This window comes from Xylocopa sonorina, chromosome 1 (assembly GCF_050948175.1).
Source record: "Xylocopa sonorina isolate GNS202 chromosome 1, iyXylSono1_principal, whole genome shotgun sequence".
NCBI lineage: Eukaryota > Metazoa > Arthropoda > Insecta > Hymenoptera > Apidae > Xylocopa > Xylocopa sonorina.
Window position 1 is genome coordinate 19,318,845 of NC_135193.1, and position 23,334 is coordinate 19,342,178.

At 30.2% G+C, this 23,334-nt stretch overlaps 6 protein-coding genes across 13 annotated transcripts; 3 read left to right on the top strand and 3 right to left on the bottom strand.

Moving 5' to 3' along the window:
- The first annotated feature begins 58 nt into the window (after positions 1 to 58).
- LOC143428438 (uncharacterized) lies at positions 59 to 1,818 on the top strand. Its single transcript, XM_076903298.1, has 4 exons — positions 59 to 208; positions 903 to 1,120; positions 1,220 to 1,312; positions 1,647 to 1,818. Exons 1-4 carry the CDS (start codon positions 191 to 193, stop codon positions 1,816 to 1,818), a joined length of 501 nt encoding a protein of 166 aa, XP_076759413.1. The 5' UTR covers positions 59 to 190.
- LOC143428377 (1-acyl-sn-glycerol-3-phosphate acyltransferase gamma) lies at positions 1,513 to 6,003 on the bottom strand. 3 transcript variants are annotated; one of them, XM_076903206.1, is made up of 7 exons: positions 5,986 to 6,003; positions 4,325 to 4,591; positions 4,016 to 4,188; positions 3,765 to 3,926; positions 3,291 to 3,629; positions 2,987 to 3,206; positions 1,513 to 2,887 (listed from the first exon to the last, which is right to left on the bottom strand). In XM_076903206.1, the coding sequence occupies exons 2-7, from the start codon at positions 4,503 to 4,505 to the stop codon at positions 2,802 to 2,804; spliced, it is 1,161 nt and encodes a 386-aa protein (XP_076759321.1). In that variant the 5' UTR covers positions 4,506 to 4,591; positions 5,986 to 6,003; the 3' UTR covers positions 1,513 to 2,801. The 3 variants fall into 3 exon arrangements, with proteins under 3 accessions (XP_076759321.1, XP_076759303.1, XP_076759313.1); XM_076903188.1 differs by lacking the exon at positions 5,986 to 6,003 and adding an exon at positions 5,872 to 5,965; XM_076903198.1 differs by lacking the exon at positions 5,986 to 6,003 and adding an exon at positions 4,656 to 4,781.
- Positions 6,004 to 7,107: 1,104 nt separating this feature from the next.
- Cpb (F-actin-capping protein subunit beta) lies at positions 7,108 to 10,265 on the top strand. Of its 2 annotated transcripts, none has more exons than XM_076903255.1 (4): positions 7,108 to 7,271; positions 7,734 to 7,941; positions 8,034 to 8,406; positions 8,927 to 10,265. In XM_076903255.1, exons 2-4 carry the CDS (start codon positions 7,742 to 7,744, stop codon positions 9,158 to 9,160), a joined length of 807 nt encoding a protein of 268 aa, XP_076759370.1. In that variant the 5' UTR covers positions 7,108 to 7,271; positions 7,734 to 7,741; the 3' UTR covers positions 9,161 to 10,265. The 2 variants fall into 2 exon arrangements, with proteins under 2 accessions (XP_076759370.1, XP_076759363.1); XM_076903248.1 differs by having other exon boundaries at positions 7,109 to 7,271; positions 7,730 to 7,941.
- A 2,594-nt stretch (positions 10,266 to 12,859) lies between these two features.
- Eef5 (eukaryotic translation elongation factor 5) lies at positions 12,860 to 15,943 on the bottom strand. 3 transcript variants are annotated; one of them, XM_076903289.1, is made up of 4 exons: positions 15,807 to 15,943; positions 14,256 to 14,548; positions 13,883 to 14,017; positions 12,860 to 13,395 (listed from the first exon to the last, which is right to left on the bottom strand). In XM_076903289.1, the coding sequence occupies exons 2-4, from the start codon at positions 14,529 to 14,531 to the stop codon at positions 13,324 to 13,326; spliced, it is 483 nt and encodes a 160-aa protein (XP_076759404.1). In that variant the 5' UTR covers positions 14,532 to 14,548; positions 15,807 to 15,943; the 3' UTR covers positions 12,860 to 13,323. The 3 variants fall into 3 exon arrangements, with proteins under 3 accessions (XP_076759404.1, XP_076759392.1, XP_076759382.1); XM_076903277.1 differs by having other exon boundaries at positions 15,773 to 15,885; XM_076903267.1 differs by lacking the exon at positions 15,807 to 15,943 and adding an exon at positions 15,549 to 15,684.
- Positions 15,944 to 16,392: 449 nt separating this feature from the next.
- Positions 16,393 to 18,301, bottom strand: Urod (uroporphyrinogen decarboxylase). 3 transcript variants are annotated; one of them, XM_076903219.1, is made up of 7 exons: positions 18,275 to 18,293; positions 17,720 to 18,025; positions 17,451 to 17,609; positions 17,208 to 17,369; positions 16,982 to 17,119; positions 16,735 to 16,908; positions 16,393 to 16,610 (listed from the first exon to the last, which is right to left on the bottom strand). In XM_076903219.1, the coding sequence occupies exons 2-7, from the start codon at positions 18,017 to 18,019 to the stop codon at positions 16,470 to 16,472; spliced, it is 1,074 nt and encodes a 357-aa protein (XP_076759334.1). In that variant the 5' UTR covers positions 18,020 to 18,025; positions 18,275 to 18,293; the 3' UTR covers positions 16,393 to 16,469. The 3 variants fall into 3 exon arrangements, with proteins under 3 accessions (XP_076759334.1, XP_076759344.1, XP_076759353.1); XM_076903229.1 differs by lacking the exon at positions 18,275 to 18,293 and adding an exon at positions 18,171 to 18,193; XM_076903238.1 differs by lacking the exon at positions 16,393 to 16,610 and having other exon boundaries at positions 16,735 to 16,892; positions 18,275 to 18,301.
- Positions 18,302 to 18,861: 560 nt separating this feature from the next.
- On the top strand, positions 18,862 to 22,461 carry Ssrp (structure specific recognition protein). The gene is made up of 14 exons (XM_076899114.1): positions 18,862 to 19,028; positions 19,126 to 19,311; positions 19,401 to 19,616; positions 19,695 to 19,870; positions 19,963 to 20,098; positions 20,179 to 20,282; positions 20,364 to 20,492; positions 20,558 to 20,849; positions 20,964 to 21,122; positions 21,204 to 21,335; positions 21,444 to 21,635; positions 21,728 to 21,967; positions 22,042 to 22,119; positions 22,235 to 22,461. Exons 1-14 carry the CDS (start codon positions 18,978 to 18,980, stop codon positions 22,364 to 22,366), a joined length of 2,223 nt encoding a protein of 740 aa, XP_076755229.1. The 5' UTR covers positions 18,862 to 18,977; the 3' UTR covers positions 22,367 to 22,461.
- Positions 22,462 to 23,334: the final 873 nt, after the last annotated feature.

A 23,334-nucleotide genomic window follows, 5' to 3' on the forward strand; every position in this document is an offset into this window, starting at 1 on the left:
TTATAATAAATGTAGTTTGCCGCCATTTACCTTGACCAATAGTTTCAATCGTAATCTCGTAGAAAAGAAGTAGAGGGGAAAATGAAAGAGAGAGGAAGTATGAAAGCGCTCGAGAAACAAAATTAAGACAGTGATGCTTGTGAGAATTTTATAAGAGAATTGTTGTTCTTCTGCGTACCGGAAAGCGAAAATGCACGTTAAATTTTTTGTAAGTAACGATTTTTCTTCATTAAAATTTTGCGAACGAAAAAAATATTTTCGAAAACCTACAAGTGCCTTTGAGATCAAATTTTTTCTTTTAAATCTTTCAAGTTTAAAAACTTCAACCCAAATGTGAAAGACAGAGAAAAACGTCTATCAATTTCCAGGACTGTCGTTATTTTTACTAGCAGAAAGAAAAGAAGAAATTTTGTCCAATTTTTATGAAGTCCCTGAAAATCCTACGACAAAAGACAATGCAAACGTAACATGCAGTGGCGTGCAGTCCATGGAACCTGTGGAAGCGCCGCTTCTCTTGTATTTTCTAAAATATGAATAATAAATGCATATCGTCCGACTATTTCTGTTGGGATATTTATGCTGCGTCTATTTTAGAATCAAAATAAATAAACTGTTTATTTCTAGCATTTTTAGTATTTGTTTGAAACTTGTATGGAAAGACAGCTTCCCCATCAACAAATGCCACCGCACGCCACTGGTAATATGACTACATTCGATCCTGAAAGAGCAATGAACCACAAAAGCGCGTGAAAGCGAAACAAATTGAGGATGTATTTGTATCCAAGAATGTCAACTGATATTACGAATATACAATTCGAGCTGATATTTAGAAACAATTTAAAAATGTATTTTTATATATTGTATTATTATTCATCGCTTCTATTTGTTGCCACCTCATTTAGTTTTTGACGAATGCGATTCTTACGTTCGCCATCGATATTCCATGGGCCAGTAATCACCAATACCACGCAGAAGATCGGGAATTATCATCAAATGGCAAACATGATGCAAGATTAATAGAAAGAAAACATAACGATCAATTGCGAGTACAGAAAACTAAAAGGGAGAAATTTGTAGCGAACAAACATGTTAAAACACAAAGGGAGGATATAGATCCTTGGAATAGCGAACAATTGCGTACAAAGAAAACTGGTAAAAAAGACAAATCGGTGACGAGTAAACGTAGTGAAACCATGCAGGAGAGAGATACGAATCCTTTGAATTTATCAGAAGATACAGATCGAGTACAATTTCAAATAGAAGGTCACGAAGGACCACAAACGTATATTTTTGGATTTGATACTGGATATGGGTAAATAGTAGTAGCTCGAGTCTAAAAACTAAATATTAATTTCGTTCAAGCATGAAATTTAAAGAAAACTAATACAATAACTTTATTTTGAAATTAAATTAATTTCATTTCGTATATATGATCGAAATATAATTCGGAGATACAATAAATAATTAAAAAACGATCGTTCCGCACATGACAATAAATAATTATTTCACCTATCGTTTTTAAAAATTAGATTCATTTATTATTATACAAACATTCTTGATTTATGTTTTGTATGCACATCCATTTACATATTAAAAATCGTACCATATTCTGTAGGTACTTAATTAACGATACACGTTTGTTTCAGAAAAAATAGACAATACAGATTGGAAGAAAGACATCGAGATGGTACGATAAAAGGACAATATGGTTATTATGATGCAAAAGGTAAATTAAGGAGAGTTCACTATGTTGCTAGTCCTTTCGATGGATACACTGAAATACATCACGAAAGTAATATAAAAAAGATAAACAAATAACCAAAAACCACACTTTCAAATATTTCACATATTTCAAGTATCTGAAGACTATGAAAAATATTTAAGAGCACTATTAAGTATCAAAATAAAATACTTATTAACTTAAATTGTACCTCATTTAAAAGTTAAGTTGAATAAATTTAATGTACACTTGTATATATTATAAAACTTCAGATCCTTATAAATGGAGGATTTAAAATTAAATTAATATTAATATTGTACAATAATAACAGCTATAAAAGAAAAACAAGAATCCAAATTAAGCATAAATTGAATAGACTATATATATTATAACGAACTGCCAAACATACATACACGCGCACGAATGTATACAAATATTGAATTTCGTAGCGCGGCAAGTGACACTAAACACATGCTCAGACCTGATGGACGAGGAGGACTCGATAGAAGGATATGATAATAATTTTTTAAAAATGTGAGCAAATTCAAAAAGAAAATCTAAAGAAAAAATCACAAAGCATATGAAAATATTACCTTTATATTTATTAGACTGTTAGAAAAGTAGACCAAATATGCAAAATGAATGAAAATGCAAATTCGTATTATAGAAATGACCTCATAAATAAAACAAAATTTTGAAAATGGTGGGAAACCAATTGTCTGTTAACAATTCCTCTATTCTACCTCATAGTATTTATTTCCATATATTATCATATTCATAAAGTAACTAGTTCGTTATAAATTAGTATTGGTTACTTCTGCGTTGAAAGGTAGTAAATTCTCATACTAAACGTCTAGAACAACCTGTTGTAGCCCACCTTTTAACCCAACTAAGAATATATAATAAAATACAAATACCATATTTGCAAGTCAACCCCCAAACCCCCATACTGCATCATGATTTATGGAAGAAAAATCACGAAGCATAGACATGATGTAATGAAGATAACTTAAGAATACTTATTTGTTCTTAACAACTGTTTTGTTTGTTGCATTCTCTTTATTGCTTTCACCTTTCTTTCTTACTTCGATTTTTTATTGTCAGTTCCATATGACGAACCATGACTTACTTCAGTGAAACCTATCGTTTTTTGCATGAGCAGGTAGACTAAAATTTTGAAAATATACATTAGATGGAGATCCTTCTTTAAACAATACTAATAATCAAAATAGAATAGTGTTATATTTTTAGGTATATCATACTTACACAGAAAGATAATACCCACACCGATCGAAAATGAAATGATTGATCCAGACAAGAAGAGATTTACTAAATAATAAATCATTGGTACTAAAATTATCACTGCCCATAAAGTTGTACATATAACTGGATAATATCTCTTCTTTAAGTTAAATTTATCTAATTTAGGTACTCCGCTAGTTGCAAATAAGTCACCTGTTTGATAGAAACTCTCTGCTATATTGTCCTACAAAATAAAATTAAAAAACTATTAAATAGTATGTTAAATGGTATATAATTGTAAGTAAAATTGTTTTGCATAAAATCATACTTTTTTCTGATAAAGTTTGTGTAACCATTCTGCAGCACCTTCATCATCTTCTGGCACTTCTTCCAATGGAATCCTGTTTACGTACAAATGAGCAAGTAACGGTTTTCCCAGTAGTAAATTTGTTAGCGTAGGTTTCACTGGGTCATTTGGATTGAATAGAATCTCTATGTCATAAATGGCGGGAAATTTGCCCCGCATGTGCCGTAAACTTGCAACAAAACCTTTCGTTCGCGGCGTTAAATGATGTTTCAATAACGGCAAACCCTTTTCACGTGCAAACTTTTGACTAGCCTCTAATTTTTGTTTCGTGAACCGTGTTCCCTCAGCGTACATTAGTAGCTAATGCGAGAACATTTTTAAGTAGGACCAAAATATTATAAGATATATAAAATATAGTGTGTTACAGTAATAAAATGTAATACTTAAAAATCAAGAGGATTGAATTAAAATATTAAGTAAAACAGTTCTAATTACCATCATACTGTCTGGATAATCAGTGAATTCTTTAATTTGAGTCTTAATTACATTTTGGTCCTCCTTCCAGTTTCTATCCAAGAATATAAATTCAGCAAATTTCCATGCCCAACCTATCGATGGAACGTATTGCAGTGACTTTTTTGCATACGCTCTGCAATTCTGGAGCATATACAATTTTATAATATTAGATTTTGATTGCAACTTATTTTTGAAGAGAATTACTTCTATAATCCATGTGTGTAACTTACACCAAGTAAACCAAAATAGTCACAGAAACACCATCCAATAAGCCAATCTATTTCATATTGGTGATTCATCAATAAATATCCATGCTCAGTACCATAATATTTCTCTACACTTTCTTTAGTCGAATAAAGTATATAAGTTGTTCCAGACCACCATTCTACTAGAAATACTACATCTGAAAATATAAGTTCAATGTTACAAGATTAGAAAACATACAAAATAAATTAAATTTATTGCAAAGAAATTTAAATATATAAAATATACTTGTACAACAAGCAGAGTCTGAAAATATTATACTTAAATTTACTTACGACTAAAAAGGGAATAACAGAGATAATAATTAATCTTCCGATAAAAATATCTAGAAAATGGCCTAAGACCAAAGTACAGAATAAACTGGAAGAAATTGACTATCAGACCCGATGTAAAAAATGTTATAGCAAACATCAGGCGAACTATAGATGATTGCTTCAGTGCTAAGAGCAGGCTCATCTTTTATAATTTTTTATATGTGCGTACAACAGAAGTAAAATATGTATATACATATACAGTTCCTAAAAATCTTAAATTTTGTATACCTGCAACCAAAAAATATTAAGAATAAAATATGACTTTATGTATTACCGGTAACCTGATTTTTACATTAAAAACAGTTTAACAGATATAAGTTCGACCAACTCCGTAGTACAACATTCAACTACGCTATTAACTCTTGGAACACAGATCATCGGGAATCAATGACTGAATTAAATATGATCCATTAAGATTTCTGAAATGTTCATTCCCACTAAGTGAATATTATTATTGTATACAAGGTATAAAAATTCAGCTAAATATAAAAATAAATATCTTACAATAAACAGGTCAATCAATTACAATTAAAAAGTATTTAATGTTATTTATTACATTTAATCCATAAATTGTTCAAAGACAGATTAATTGTTTATCAATTGTTCAGGTATTTTTTTACTAATACTGCTTATAGTAAATCTAGAACAACAAAAGATAAAAATAATACAAAAAAAAATGAAAAATGATATAAATAAAAAGAATTATTTCTACACTGCATTATTTGGAGGTTGAATTTATCTATCACACTAATCTTTCACAACACATCGTAGAATACTACTCTGCTCGTGAAAAATTAGACACGTGTGTGTGTGTGTGTGTGTGTGCATACGTGCAAAAAACGTTTAGATAATCAGAAATAAATAAATGAAAAAAACAGTGCAAACATTATCACTTTCAAGTACGGAGATGATCGAACAATAGATATGCGAAAATTGAGTAAAATACTTGGAAGCTTTTAGTACACGGTAATTAAAAGAAAATTTGAATATTTTAAAATTAGTATTATCATCGTTTAGCAGGGAAAACGTGAATACCATTTTTAACTAGAAATCACTATCGCAATTTTTGAATAACATCGTTTCCATTCAGAATATTTACAATTGTTTTCCTTACCTCGTTAAAGGTAAAGCAAGAATACGTAATTAACACTAGTAATAATATTACTCGTGTAAATGAAATTCTATGATGTTTTTTAATTTTACAAGTTTATAATTTCGAACGCAATAATCAAATATACGAGATAGTCATTAAGTTTTAAAATATCTACATATATATGAAAACAATTAAAAAAAGAACTTGCTAAAAAAAGTCAGTAGTCATTCTGTCTCAAAGTTCTGTCTAACGTGCAGATAGAAAATGTTTAAAAAAAAGAAATCGTTAAAAATTGAATACAATCAATGAAAAAGTGCATTATATCGTGAAAGAAACACACTTTCAAGTTAAAGAGAAATTTAATACTTAACACCAACACAAATTCGAAATAAAACATGTTTTTAATTCAACTCACTTGGTTTATAGCATTTCTGAAACGTCTGACTAATCGGCTTTCATTCACAGAAAGTGTCGACGAGCGATGATAACAAGAAATAAAAATTACTGCGAAAATAAATTAGACACGTACGAGTACGAGTAATGAGGGATTAAAAGAAACTGATCAAACATCATCAGTTCCTTACCATTGATGAATGATTATCAATTTCAATCACGTTACATAGTTATCGTTTAATGAAAAGCATTATATAAGAATTTGAATATAAGTGATTAGCACATGTTTGATACTTTGGTTAACCTTCTCCTTAGGTTCAGGGATTGAACAATTTCTACGTAGTTATCTGTTATTTTGATTTACATCAACGTGAATGTCTGTTTTCATCCACCAATGGGAAATGAGTATATCCAATACCATTACGACGATCGGCTAGGGATCTTTATTTACAGAAAAGGCTTACTTCTACGCGAAATATTTATACATTTTACTTGTATTAAACAATTCACTAAATAATGGACGCTTTGCTCTAGATTTGTAATTTTTTTACGATTTCACGATTCGATTTCTTATTCCAGGACCTGAACCTTAACCTCTTTGGCGTTCTATGCTTTCCATGTATGAAAAAAAATTCCTGCGCGATTTAGATGCGCGTTACACCTAAAGGTGTATTTCCATTGTAAACACGCGACACCATTTTTCCCACACTGATGTAACTATAAAAAAGTATATATATATATATATATGTATATAAATTACAATCTTTATTATAATACATTGCACTATGGTAAGAAACTAATTAGTCTAATTGATTGATTTCGATAAAAAATTGAGTACCGATTTACACATTCGTTACGGTAGATCCCGTTACGTATGTTAATATCAATGGAGTTACGTTATCGCGTGATTATAGTATTATTGCGAACTAACCCCAACATAATTGTAACCAGTAACTGCGATAAATAAATCGAAGAGCGACATTTGAATCATAAAACTTATATATATATATATATATATATTATGAAATTAAACAACATATATATATATATATATATATATATATATATATATATATATATATATATATATATATATATTACACATACATACATATATATATATAAGATATGTAAACAACATATACAAAAGAAATTTTTATTTCTAATCCCTGACGATATTAAATAATTTGTCTAATTTTTATTTCTATTACGGTGATACAGACACGCATACACGTACGCACACACATTGTGTTACCTATTCGCCAATCAGTATTCCTCTTGACACGCCCCTTGATATTCGTTTTCGGTGACTGAATGCAGGTCAAAGAGTAAACAGTTTTAATAAATTTTTCATTGATTTTGTAATATTGATTGATTGATGCTCTGATCCACGTCGACCAAATTGTTCAATTATTTAAAATGGTGAGTTTTATGTTCTCCATTGATAACATTATACCTTTGTTAGTGGCGTTAACTGGAATCGCTGTTGAAATTGTTTATACGTGGTATTCAGTATGATAAACTTAAGCCAGATGCAGTCTCGATGTAGAATTAAATTTTTCAAAGATGCTTGAAAGTATTATATTTTATGACATCAACATCCTTTGATCAATTTTTTACTTAACCTCAAATAAAATAAACGTCAAAATGGCGCCACCCACTAACTTGAAGATTTTAATCATTTGATCATTTTCAACAGATAAAATACGAAAATTCATTTGTAAGTTCTTGTTTATGCCTCAAGATCGATCATTTACGTATAGTTACACAAATTTCTTTCAAGAAAATTATTTCCACTTTCCCTGCATCATAGTTATGTGATAGAATCATAAATTTATTAAAAATTAAATTGAACATATTTCTATGTATTAATTTCAAAGACAGAGCAGCAAATGGATTGTGCGTTGGATTTGATGAGAAGACTGCCGCCTCAGCAGATCGAAAAAAATTTAAGTGACCTAATAGATTTAGTGCCATCACTTTGCGAAGATCTCTTATCTTCTGTCGATCAGCCCTTAAAAATTGCAAAGGATAAAGAATCTGGAAAAGATTACTTACTTTGTGATTATAACAGAGATGGTGATTCATATAGGTAATTGATTATAAAATAATCCATAACTATAATAGATTTTGATAATTTATGTTATTACTTCATTTTCTATTAATATAACAATATTCCTCCAGGTCTCCTTGGAGTAACACGTACGATCCACCATTAGAAGATGGCTCGATGCCATCTGAAAGGCTTAGAAAATTAGAGATAGATGCAAACCATGCATTTGATCAATATAGAGAATTATATTTCGAGGGTGGAGTTTCCTCTGTTTATTTGTGGGATTTAGATCATGGATTTGCAGCAGTGATATTGATTAAAAAGGCAGGCGATGGTTCAAAAAAGATTAAAGGCTGTTGGGACTCTATCCATGTTGTAGAAGTTCAAGAGAAGTCCACTGGAAGAACTGCACACTATAAATTAACTTCTACTGCCATGCTTTGGTTACAAACTAATAAACATGGATCTGGAACAATGAATCTTGGTGGTAGCCTTACAAGACAGGTTTGTTTGTACTCCCATTTGTACAGAAAGTCTTGATTCGTTTTAAGGAGCATGATTGATTATTTTACATCAATTTTTCTTTTGAAATAAGTACTTCATTCAAATATGTTTGTCTTTGCAAAACTGTAACTTTTCTATATTTCAAAATACAAAAGATTGGAAATCACGTTAATCGGACTTAACTTCGCTAGATTTTATCGCTGGATGATTCATCAAATCTCAAGTGTCTTTGGAGCAAATAATTTAACAATTTAAGTATTAGTTAAAAACGCAAAGCACAATATGCAATCATATAGAATTCTATTAATAATTTGCCTGCATGTATGTATCCATATACTTGCAAATTATTAATTATTTTAATAAAATCTGTTTTTTGAAATTATATCACCAGTTTACACTAAAGTGCATTAAAACTTCTAATTAAAATAATTCATAATTCTGTACAGTATTCAATAAGTACATTGAAATGATTTCAAGATTGTTATTGGTGTGATTAATTCTACTAAAATTCTTTCCCTAGGTCGAACAAGATACCCAGATAAGTGAGAGTTCTCCGCATATTGTTAATATCGGCCGTATGGTTGAAGATATGGAAAACAAAATTCGAAATACTCTAAACGAAATCTATTTCGGGAAAACGAAGGATATTGTAAATGGTTTAAGGTCTGTTCAATCTTTGGCTGATCAAAGACAACAAGCTGCCCTAAGACAGGATCTTGCTGCTGCGCTGCAAAGGAGAAATGCTAATAATTGATCTTGCGAGGAAGATCAGCTTTCCTTCGATTTTGAAGAACTTCAATAAAAAAAAAATGAAACAAAAGAGAATTGGTAAATGATGAAATTAAGATTCGAATTGTTGCAGTTACTGTGACAAGAATTTTGAACAGTTCCCTGTGATGCACAAGGGTACAACGGTAAAGATGAATTTTTCCTCAAGTATTAAAAAGTGAATAATTGAATATCAATTATTAATTATGTCGAGATTTTGAATAAAATATTAAGAGACATTACGAGTGTCTAGATTTTATATATGTATACATATATATGTATAAGATGTGCTTAAAAGGTATGTAACACCTGAAGTTTACATTGCATTTAAAACTAAAAATAATCGATTTCTTATAATATTCATAGGGTAGATGTTTATGTTCAAAGTTGTTTACTTTCAAATACATGCACAACAAATTTATGTACTTATATTTCACACTGTTCTGTGCAATTCTTTTTTATAGCGTTTGCTATACTAAGTCTACCTGTATGAAATATTGATGTAAACAAGCAGTATTATGAAACTTTCGTACATTTTCATGGTCTTATATAAGTATTGTTTATTATTAATTTTATAAATCGCTATATTTCTGGTTATATCGACTGGAATTTAATCTATGTAAATGTACAAAACCTTCATAATAATACTGTTAATGTATTTTATTTTCAGTCAAATTAATGTTTCTTGATCGCCCGGTTTACGCACGATGTCTAATACACATAGGCATAAGTTATAAAACATATTTTATACTTGTATAAACGTATCTCATTTTTACAACGAATAAATTTAAAAAAGCAGTCAGCACATTCAAGATACATTCTCGATTTCGTGTTACATATCTTTGATATATTCTCCGTGTATGCATGCGTGTGTTATGTGTGTATTTGGTATGTATACCGTGCTCACACTAAAATACCAGCCAAATATACACAAATATATATATATATATGTATATATATATAATTGCACTCGTAATGTTTTTTAATCATTATTATTAATAATATGCGAAATATAAGAGTATTCATGTTTTAAAATGTAGGAATATTAAAGAGAATATTTGCGAATAAACTTCTAACACGTTATTCATCAATTTCCCACCTGAGTATTTGATTTCAATGAGTTTTTATAATTCTACTACACTTAAAATGAAATATTTGCAATTTACTATACGAGGAACAGATATTTAATCCTATAAAACTTGATTATTGAAATTAAAAGAACTCAATTAAATACTGAACATGAATTTTACAAATTGCCTCCTCTAACTCTGGTACAATTAAATTTAATTAATTTTCTTATAGCTATTACCATATTGTTAGCTTTTAGATAGAGGTGTAAATATCTTTAAATATAAACGAATTACTTAAAAAAACAGTACATTTTGAATTTGTAAAGGAAAACTGATAAAAATTTCAGTTCAATTTCTAATGTCTTCAATTAGATTGAATGAATGTAATATTATGTCTACTAATGAATAATCGAAAGTAGTAAAATCACCAAGTTCCTAACTGTTTCCACAAAGTACTACTTCAAGAGCAACAAAATATCATCGAAGGTTGATATAAAAGCATCAAAGGCTTTTTCCTTATTTATTTATCCATTTATCCTCCACTGATTTCCGTCGTATAAACAAATGCTCGTTGGTATCCAGTTACTTATATACTTTATGCCTGTTTTCTGTTTCAAATTCCGTATCGTGTACTTTCGCATATATTTGTGTATTTTTATACACTTTACCACTGCGTGTATCTGTGTGTGTGTACGTCTATGTATGTGTCAGCCTATATACGCCAGTGCTGGTTACAATTCTTATTTTTTCTTTTCTTTAAATACCTGCATCAATTGAGGTATATGCGTGTAACAAGATCTTATTTTATTGTGTAGTTTAATAGTTTGCATATTTATTTAATGGCATAATATGTGCACAGAGAATTAAAGAATAATATTTCAAGAATATTGTTAGGGCGAACGAATCTGAGGAGTGTTGTTCCAAAAAATTATTATTTCATAGAAACAATTAGATTTAAATTAGCGATACTACTATTTGAAACAAGAGTTTAACTAATTATTTTGCGGTAACTACTTATCAACTACACGAAATAGATAAATTATAAATATGTGTATTACTTTAAACGTTCGAGGTGTATTTTAAAAAACGATATTCTTGAAATATAACTTTAGATTTGTGCTTGGCAGAATAAACAACTAATTTTCATTCGTTCTGTGTATGAAAATTAATTTTTCAATAAAAATTAGTAAGGATTCAAAGCAACGACCAGCAGTGGTGTATAATTAATTAAACTGAATGTTGAGAAGCAGAAAAAACTAATTTCCGCCTCCCATGGTTCAAATTCAACCGCAAGGCCGATTGATTCGTTTTTTTTTCTTCAGTTTCCTTCATCGATTAAATTCATTTATCTAGGGGTTGTCTTAATCTTAAATTAGTCTGCTTAGATTATAGGTAGCTTAGTTGTTTCTTATCATTCATCTTTTTTATATATATATATATTTTTATTTTTTTTACGTTTTCGTAAACGGTATGGTCTGATTTTAAGTCAAATGTTAGATGTAACTATGTAAAGTAATAGTTACATCGTAATTAAAAGTTTGAACTAAGAACCGGGAATTAAGTAATGAACTTGAAATTTCAGAATTCAAATTCGAAATTATCCTATAAAGTAGAGATGCACAGTCCGACATTTCAAAGTGAATTCCAAAATTTCGTATTAGAATTTAAGATAAGTGCAGAGTTTACTAAAGTATATTAAAGTGTTCTTCTGAATATCATTAAATACCAAAATCACATTGCAACTTGTATTCTAAATGAAGCTTTCGACACACTCTCGGGAAATTAATCAAAATCCATTGATTCTATCAACAAAATTAGCATGTAATTTTGTAATTTAATATTCTCCTGTAATCGAGAATGTATAATTATACACGCTTTAAATTTCAAGCAAGAGAAATATGTATTATGATTTTTTTTTTATCAAATTGAAATCGTGAATACATTTTTAATAAAAAGTCATAGGATTTTAGAATTCAAATTTTAATAAAATGAAAATTATAAAAGTAAAAACGTGTAAGAATAAGTTCTAACCAGGCGTAGATTTTGGTTAAATAAAAGGTTCTAGAAATTTCTAGTTAGACATGAATTTTTCGAAAGCAAACTTCAATGTCATAGAGTCCTAATAAACATCAGATAGAATTATAATCATATAAAATAAATTCAAAATCAAAACAGGAAAAGAATTCCAAGTTAAGACAGATGTTCTAAAACATAATTTTAATAATTAATGGTAATAGAAAAAAAATTGATGAACTTGAATGGAGAAAAATTAGAATTCCAACAAATACTGGGGTATCCATAAGAATAAAGTTGGAATTCATTCTGCTCGCACAAAATTAAAATTTGAGTATAACAGTAAATTTTAAGAATTAAATTTGGAAAGCAACTGAAACTTCAATTAGAGTATATAGAAGGAATAATTATTATAAAACTTATTGCAAGGAAACAAAACTTTTTAAGATAAATAGAATTCTAGCAAATACTGGAATTTCAATAAATTCATAATTTCAGTAAAAATTACATATTAACACTGAAATGTAATTGGAATTCCAATAGAGAAGTAGAATTCTAATTAGGTTGAAATTTTCGAAATCATAAATCAAGATGAGCTAATCTTCTTTTGAAATTTTCCACTATTGAAATTGCTGTTTAATCTCAACATCTTAAGCCACCAAAAACATTCATTTTTTCCAAGGTCTAAGCTGATACTGTTTCTTGGTTTATTCTCTTTTTATTTGTTTTTTTTTTTTATTATTTCATTTTTTTGCAATTATTTCATTATTTGTAATTCTTTCCTCCCTCACAATTACACGCTTGCGCACGTTAGAGCTTTTCCTGTCCTTTCATTTTTTCATTGTATATTTGCCTCTTTTCCTTTCCTTGTTTTTGTTTCATTCTCTCTTTTTATTCTTTTCCAAGTGCCCCACTCTTTTCCTTTCTGTCTGTTGTTGGTAGTAGTTCTTATGTTAACCATTGATCATCTTGTATTGTATCTTAGGTTTCTCTTAATTATATATTAGCTGTGTGTGTTTTGTTTTTTTTTTCTTTAATGTGATGGTGGAGTCTGGACTGAACACAATTATTTATCGATGGCAGTGTTAGTTTTGATGGCGATCACGACTTCCTCACCACATGCTTTCAGCACAGTGCACTGAAAAAAGTCAAATTTTATCATTATATCACTATATCAATATACATTTTTATTTCTTTACGTTATCGCTCTAAAAAGAAAAAAGAATGCATAAGCTTATCTTCTATGAAAGACTAAAGTAATATTTTTAATATTGTAAAATTTACATTATTTCTTATATTTACTGTCAACATTTTTGAGAATAGTGTGATATTCAAAATGCATATTTTAGTGCACTGATTAGACAATGCAAATTACATACAAGCTTATGTAAAAGTAAGCTAGGGAGCACATATAAACGTAGTTTTATTAAAATTTGTATAAATTAGTATAATAATTATTATTGCATTTTGATATACACTGAACTTTTACGAAAACTATGTAGTATAAGAATAATAATTTTTCTTTCCAATTATAGAAGACACCACAATATAATATTTTTGATCACTTCAATACTCAAAGATTAGATTAAAAAATTATATGTTTTGAAAAATATTGAAATACTCACAAGGAGCTCTTTTCCAGCCTCGTGATCAGCACGTAACTGAACACCTAGTTCACCATCAGGAATTTTTAAATCTTCACGGAGTTCACCATTATCAGCCATCAGGCATAAATAGCCATCGTCAGATATGTCTGCTAACTGTAATATAAATATTAACACATATGATACTTATTATAGAAATTAACAAATGTATTAACAATGAATAGATACATTCATATATACACAAATATATACTACAATGAATTTGCTAAATTAAAAGTTTGATACAATGGAAAATTAACACTTTACACATACAATAATTACAATGAATGACATATTTCATATACTTTCTGTCAATTTAATACAGAATATGTTCATAACACTACTTTCAAATTACCTGATAATCTTCCCGCTTAACAAACGGTACATCCATATTATGCGTAGAAGGACAAATATCTTCATACTTTTTTGAAGTAAATATATCAATGCCTACAAGATGTACTTTGGCATGACCATGTTTTCCTGTTTTAGAAGTTGACATTTCTACAATTTTGCACGGCCGAGATTTGAGCATTACGAACCCATTTTTACGCAGTGCAGAACACTGCATTGGGTATGTTACGGATGCACCGGAGTCTCCGGTTTCAAAGTGAGTATCCTCTATGTCTGCCATCCTTGGTTATTGTTACTCTGAAATTGTAATTTAATGAATACGTAATAATAATAACTTGCGCATCAAATATATCGTTAGTCTTGTTACGTATTACATTTGTATTAATTGTTATAATTTTTTGCAAATGTATGATGTATATGTATATTAAGTTTAGAAATTAACAACAACGATGAATTGTATTGCGAGATTTGGAAAATCTCTGATTACGACTAATTAAATTTTTATAAATGATGTAAAAGCACGTGAAATAATTCTTAAAACTTTTGCAATAAAAGTAAAATAGTACAATTATAATTCTTACAAAATTACTATACAGAATATAATTTAATAGTTAATAAAAACTGAATTCATAACAAACATTATCAGAACATCATTTGAATGTCTAATTTAAATAAAAATGGAACTTGAAATATAGATAACATTAGTTTTACAAAATATGATGCCACATGATACAACATTCCATTCTATTAGGCAAAAAATTAAAGCTATATCAAAATTATTGCCGAAAAATAAAGTAGAAATGCAAAATACAACATTTCACAATATGTTTTGAAATGAATTACTCTAAATGTTTCATACAGCTATGACCTCTTTAAAGTTGAAATGCACATAAATATTCTCAATGTACAACACAGTTTTCTCTCTAAATTTTGACTATAAACAAAAGATTTCCCAATCGATTACACAAATATTGTTTCTAACACTAATGAACATGTTTTATAGCATGGGTCGAGAGATTCGAAATTGGAAAAAAAACCAGAGGCTCGTCGAGCTGTGCAAATAAAAATGAGAAAGTACATGTTAAATATCGTGTAACGCACTGGCTTTAGGGGACATTTACGGAAGAAGTTTGAAACGCAAAAAGTTTCGAAAAGCTTTCGTGAAAGCGATCGAAAAGGAAATGAACACGTTGTGCTCGCACAATCTAACCAAAGATTCCACCCGGCTGACAGTTCCTAAGTTATCGAAGCCTCCCAATGAGAAATCAACTGGAAAGCCTCGCGAAAGTCGAATTACCTTCGAGGACGAGTTTACTGCAGTTTTTTGACCGTTTTCCTCAAGAAGATGGCGCGAAAAGGATTGCGTGCGGTTCGTCGTCGAAGTTGCCGACTCTCGGGGAATGTTCAAGGAATCACGGATAAGAACTGGCTTCGAACAGTGTCGCTCTTTGTTCTTGGGATTTTTCAATGCACGTTTTACGAACTTGTTCGAGTGATCACAAGCCGATCAACTAGACTCACCGTGAAAAAAGGAGAACAGACTGGAGATACTCACATGTGATCAAAATGGACACTCTAACCAGAAGAGCTGGCTGCGCTTGCGCGAACCGCTAATCGGCGACAGGGGGCCACTCGAATAGATCCACGGATTCCGGCTGGGAGTCAATGTGGGGGTTGAGTCAGATGTGAAATTTTATGCCACTTGGAAGTTTAGTGTAATGCGCAGGCGCTTTATTGACTGGTGAACATTGGTTAAATTAGATACTAGATCTGCACAGTAAATAGTCAACATTTTCATTATTTAATAAAAACTGTTCGATTCACTCATTCATTTCTATAGTACCAGTAGAAATAAATATTAATTATGTTTTCGAATAATATCTATTGCGAATAAAATATTACAAGTACGTATGCCTGTACATGTGTAAGGTCTTGTTCGTACGCTTGTTTACATCCACACATAGAATAAAAGTACGCGCGAACGTACTATAAAAATTAAAACTTTATTTTAGATAGAATTAGAAAGCTAGGCGCATGAAAAAATAGCGTTATTCGTTGTTATTAATTTCCTACAAGTAACAGTGTTTTATTATAAAGTACTATTTATAATTGTAATATTAAAAATTAAATTTATATGTAAAATTTATTAACAATAACAATTTATTACAAATGTTATACTATCACAAATGCATAGAGTAGAAAGAAAGAGTCGACATTTCTACACTGAATGAATTCCCTCAATAATTGCCATTACCGATGTAATTGGTGTATCTGGCAGAATGCCATGTCCCAAATTTGCAATATATCGAGTTTTACCAAATTTCATGGCCATACTTCGAGCGCGGTCAATTATTTCTTGCTGTATAAAAAGATAGTAATTAATTTGGCAATAAGAAATAATAATGAAAATAGCTTACTATTTTCTCTGTATGTATTTATTAAATTCAATTGAATTCATTAAGTTTCATTGTAATAACACAAACCTTAGGAGCATATAATGCGCATGGATCTAAATTTCCTTGCAAAGTGATATCAGGACCAAACCTTCTCCTTGCTTCTAAAGGATCAACTGTCCAATCCAAACCCAATACTTCGTATGTTCCCGATTTTGCTAACGTTTCCAAGGAATTCATAGTTGCACCTTTAGGAAAAGCAATCTAAAATTTGTTCTTGCTTTTTAGTAACTCTAAAAAGTCAATTGTAATAAGTAAATTATAATATCCAATTTACCATTGGTACTTCTGGAATATTTTCTTCTTTCAATCGTTGTTTAACTTTATCACTAATTTCTTTCAAATATTTAAACGAATACTTTTCAAATAATTCATCGTTAAGAAAATCGCTATGACTTTCGAATACTTGCAGTAACTGCAGCAAAAGAAATTAAATTATTTTTGCTGTTGTGTGGCTTAACATTTAAAATTTCCTTTCAATGAAAGACACTGTTGTCTCGTACCTGCGCTCCCGCTTTTACTTGCATTACAAGATAGTCTATTATGACATTTGTAATAAGCTGTAAAAGCTTGTGAGAATCTTCGGGATATTTGTATAACCATTCTCGTGCTTTTGACATTGTCGAACTACCTCCACCTTGGATCATATAGCTCATTAATGTCCACTGATAATACATAAATATGAATTTATAATCAGTGCATTTTTAGCAAATATAATATATTACTTAAACAATTATTTAACTCACTGGTGCACCAGTGAAGCCAATTAATGGTACTTTTCCTTCCAATTTATGCCTTGTTAAAGTTATAGCATCCCCTACGTATTTTAAATCTTTTTCCACGTTTGGTTGAACTAATAAACTTAGATCTGACGGATCTTTCAAAGGTTTAGATAAAACTGGTCCCTGTAATTTATTACAAAACGTTATTACATTTCCTTCATTTAAGTAGAAATTTATATAACTTTGTCAAACACTTAAATATATGTAAAAATTAATATCCAAAAAGAATATACCGTTCCGGGGACCATTTCAACATTTAAACCCATTGCTTGAGGAATAACTAAAATATCAGAGAAGATAATGCTAGCATCCAGATCAAATCGTTTTAAAGGCTGCAAAGTAACTTCACAAGCCAATGCTGGCGTTTGACAAACAGTGAAGAAATCATGTTTGGCTCTAACTTCTTGGAATTCTGGAAGATATCGTCCTGCTTGACGCATTATCCATATTGGAATACGATCCACGGATTCTCCTCTCGCAGCTCTCAAAATTAAATCATTTTTTAACATTGGAAATTGTGTTTCAGTCATCATCGATACCTGAAAATAATATCAGTATTTTATATTAATAACAATTAACATTTATGTTAATTTACTTTACTAAGATTAATTACTATTATTATAGTTTAATGTTACACATTACTAATAAAAAAATTGTAAATCAAAAATATATACGAAAACTTACAATTAAACTTATTAACTTATAAGTGTTCTGTGGAATTTTTATAATTATATATCCGTAGAGAATTGTTTGTCACGCACACGAATACACACACGTTTTATATTTACCTGTAAAAAATGTAAAAACGTTATAGTAAAACTTTATATGTACACAATGTATAGACTGTATATGCAATCAGCCTTCTTATATACCGTTTTATTGTAACCTATTTTCCCTGTACATCTGTTATTCTCGCGTATAAAAGAGCTGTAAACAATGTATAATTAATATCATTAATATCTCGGTATGAATTGCACTTTTATCGTACGCACGATAATAAAATAACAAGTCTCATGTCGATGATTATTTCAAAGTATGATTGGCTCGTCTACGAGTTTATAGTCTATGAATGATTTAACTATGGAACCGGTCGCAGTTATTCAGACTTATACGAGGGATGAATTTTAGTTTTCAAAGTCGTTTAGCTATCGTATACAAATTTTCGAACTGCATATCAATGTTGTTTATTTTTTTACTCGCAAAAATGAAAAGCACGACATTATAAAAGAAAAATACAGAAATAAAGGATACTGTTGTCTGTTCATAGTTTGTAGGGATTTGACCAATTACTTTCGTGGGAAATATTTTGAAAAGAAGTGGAGTGCAGCAGGAGTGGAGGATCTCCTGGATTCGTTCAGTCTTTTCTTGTTTGTTTCCTATCTTAGGTGAAGGTGGTTAAGAAAAGAAAAGTTGAACTGCGAGGTTATGAGTGCGGTTTGTTGATAGTACAAAAGAATCTAACGTAGAAGTTAATTTAAAGTGTTTTCAAAGATGGATTTCTTGGAATATACCGACGTGATCGCAGAAGTCAAAGGAGCTATGGTAACTAATATATTTTTCTTAAATATTTAACAATTAATATCTACATTTCCCAATTTTATTATTACTTTAACTAACAGCTTTTTATTGTTAAATATAGACTCTTGGACGATTGAAGTTGACGGACCAACATTTAATTTTCAAAAACCAAAAAACAGGAAAGGTCGAACAACTTTCAGCGTCCGATATAGAAATGGTAAATTATCAGAAGTTTATCGGTACCTGGGGCCTTCGGATATTTCTTAAGAATGGCACTTTGCACAGGTTTCGTGGTTTTAAGGAAGGTGTAAGTAAAAATGATTAAATAAAAGCAGACTTTTCTCTAATCGTAACCCCTTACACAAAAATGTGTACATGTATTATAATTGTTTGCAGGATCAAGAGAAAATCGCAAAATTCTTTGCACAGAATTATAAAAAAGATATGTTAGAAAAGGAGCTCAGTTTGAAAGGTTGGAATTGGGGCACAGCTAGGTTTAACGGCTCAGTATTAAGCTTTGATGTTGGTCATCATACTGCCTTTGAAATTCCACTATACGATGTCTCTCAATGTAATACTGGAAAGAATGAAGTCACTTTAGAATTTCATCAAGTCAGTTACCGATGTTTAATTTTCTTAATGTTAATGAAGTTTCAATTCTTAACAGTAAAGTCTGTGTACATTTTTCAGAACGATGATGCACCCGTAAGTTTAATGGAAATGAGATTTCACATACCCGTTAGCGACAGTGTAGACCAAGATCCTGTGGAAGCGTTTCATCAACAAGTTATGGAGAAAGCGTCGGTTATCAGTGTCAGTGGAGATGCTATCGCTATATTTAGAGAGGTTCATTGTCTTACACCTCGGTATGCATTGAGATTTAATAAAGACATATTTCTAGCTCAATCTTGAGAAGTTGTTGAAGAAAAATATATACTAATGTTATATCTTTTTTTAGTGGTCGTTATGACATAAAGATATTTCAGTCATTCTTTCAATTACATGGTAAAACTTTCGATTACAAAATTCCAATGTCAACAGTTCTAAGATTATTCCTCTTACCACATAAGGACAATAGACAAATGTATTTTGTGGTAAGTTTTTTTTGTATAAAATTACTTTTATTTTGAAAATATGAACTTTCATTTTATTATTTTTGGTAATACTTTTACAGGTCAGTTTAGATCCACCAATTAAACAAGGTCAAACTCGTTATCACTACCTAGTATTATTGTTCAATCAAGAAGAAGAGATTTCGATCGAATTGCCTTTCTCTGAGTGTGTAACAAAATTTTAACGAACTACTTTTGAAAATATTAATCTTAATATAAAGTTTATTTCATATTATTACTATTACAGAAAAGAGTTAAAAGAAAAATACGAGGATAAGTTACCAAAAGAATTGTCTGGACCAACTTATGAAGTATTGGGGAAAGTAATGAAAGTTATAATCAACAGAAAACTTACCGGGCCTGGAAATTTCACTAGGTAAAATTTCTTTATAAACAATGTGACTTTAATTTATTATATCTTTGATTATTCAACATTTTCAGCCATTCTGGAACTCTTGCAATTACTTGTTCGTTCAAAGCAGCTGCAGGCTTTTTGTATCCTCTTGAAAGAGGTTTCATTTATGTTCATAAACCACCAATTCATATACGTTTTGAAGAAATCGCATCAGTGAATTTTGCTCGCAGTGGAGGTTCCACTAGATCATTCGATTTCGAAATCGAATTGACTAGCGGTGTCGTTCATACATTCAGTAACATAGAAAAAGAGGAATATGGAAAGCTCTTTGATTTCATTACTTCGAAAAAGTTAAGAGTGAAGAATAGAGGCAAGAGTGTAAGTATATGTTTTTCAAAGGAGTCATGCAGTCCCATTTTTTTATTATGAAAACGTTTTGTAATGTTACAACATTTGTCTATCTTGTACTAAACTTCTTCAACATTTAAATAGGATAAATTAAATTACGACAATGACTTCGGAGACAGTGATCAAGAAGATGAACCGGATGCTTATCTAGCAAGAGTTAAAGCTGAAGCACAAGAAAGAGATGCAGAGGATAATCAAGATTCTGAGGAGGAATCTACTGATGAAGATTTCAATCCTAATCAGGTACATTTTTATGAGTTTTTTTTTATAAAAGCTACTTTTATAAAAGCTGTATACATTCATTTCATGAATTCAATTTTTCAGGACGAAAGTGATGTAGCCGAAGAATACGACAGCGATCCCAACACTTCAGAAAGTGAAAATGATTCAGATGCTTCCGAAAAGAAAGAGAAGAAGGAAAAGAAAGAAAAAAAAACGAAATCAGCAAAAACCGTGGTAAATATATTTTATTTACTTTCGCTTTTGAGCATTTAGAATTTTATATTATCGAATATAATTGTTAGTTAAATGAAGAATTCATGATATTTTAATTATTTTATACAGTCAGAGAAACCAAGAAAACCTAGGAAACAGAAAAAAGAGAAGGACGCCAACAAACCCAAAAGGCCACCGACTGCATTTATGATGTGGTTGAACAGCGCCCGTGAGAAAATTAAAGCAGATAATCCTGGAATTGCAGTTACCGAAATTGCAAAGAAAGGTGGAGAAATGTGGAGGGAACTTAAAGATAAATCTGTAAGGCTAAAATAATTTTATTACGTATTCTATAACGTAAGTATCAATCGTCATTACATACTGAAAGAACAAAACATGCTGTAACTACCTAGGAATGGGAACAAAAAGCAGCAAAAGCAAAGAAAGATTATACCGCGTCAATGAAAGAATACGAAGCCAGTGGCGGCAATCAGAAAGATAAGAAGGAGAAAGTAGAAAAAAGCGAGAAGAGTGAAAAGAAGAAAAAGGAGGTCGTCAAAAAAGAATCTCCCAGTAAACTTATGATGGGTAATACTTTTAAAAGTAAAGAGTACATTAGTGACGACGAAAGCAGTAGCGATGATGATAATAAGGTAAGTTAATTTATAATTAAAAATATTCCTTGTCACAATAATTATATAATCGTGTTAATTAAACATTTCCACAGAAATCAGGTAAGAAGCGTTCGCGCGCGGATGAGGATAACGAAGATAAAGGAAAAAAGAGAGGAACAAAACATAACATGGTAATTTTGTTATATTGTATGATTTATGAAATTAATCGTAACTCGCATTCATTCTATTTTCGATCATCTGTTTATTTTAATTAATTAATATAATTTTTTATATTTTTTGTTATAGGACGATGATGTCGAGAAAGATGTAGGGAAAACGAAGAAACAAAAGAAAGAAGAATCGGATGAGGGTAGCGAGGAAGAACCTATTGAAAGTACTCCACCATCCAGTGAGGCAGAATCTAAAGACAGCGATTAATTATCATTTAACAACTTTCTTTAAATTACCATTTAACTTGATCTTCTCTTGTACCAGATGTTTTTCGATCCACAAGATATCGTGTCGAATATTTATATTTGTCCATTCTTATTTATTTCGATGTTTCTAGTACCTCAGCATTCATAATTATAAGAATAATAACAATTACCATTGACAATTCAGTTAAACTGTATTTAAATTGTTAACGGTTAGTATTTCTTTTGTACATGAAAAGATATCCTTTTTTTATGTGAACTGCAGTCATATAGTAGAATCAACGAAACGATGTTAATAGTTGTTTTGCATAAATAAAACATTTGTATAGATACTTCGTATTGAATTTCGAATTATCATTTAGTAATTTCAATTTGCGAGAACCTGTTGCATCTGATTTCGCTGAAATGATTTAAACATAATTTTGCAGAAATTGAACGAGTAACGACTTGATTACCGCCATGATAGCGCCATCTCTTGAAAAACTGCTGAAACTGGTCGGTAATTAGTTTCATCTCTGCTCACAGAGATGGCGCTAGTAGTTTTTGAGTAGTTCACTTCGCTATCGATAATTATGTGCGAGCAGTTTGAGCACATTTCACAGAGATGGCGCCAGGGGTTCTAGAGAAGGGTCACCATCATCTGTCTCACTCTTTCTTATAGCTTTTTTTATATATCTTTTTCTCTCTTACCTCTAAAGCGGGAAATATATAAGAAATTACAATAAAACTAAGGAAATATACAATAAATTACAATAAAACTAATAAAATGTACAATAAATTACAGTAAAACTTAAGTCTTATATATTGCAAATAGTTATAATATAATATTTCTTTTATCTGTCGATGCAATTAAACAGTCAAAGGTATATTTACATAAAAGATATAACAATTCCCCTAAAAATAATAAATACCGATCCAAAATTAATATGTATTACACATCTATTGCTTTCCTGACTTTGTTTACGCTTCTCT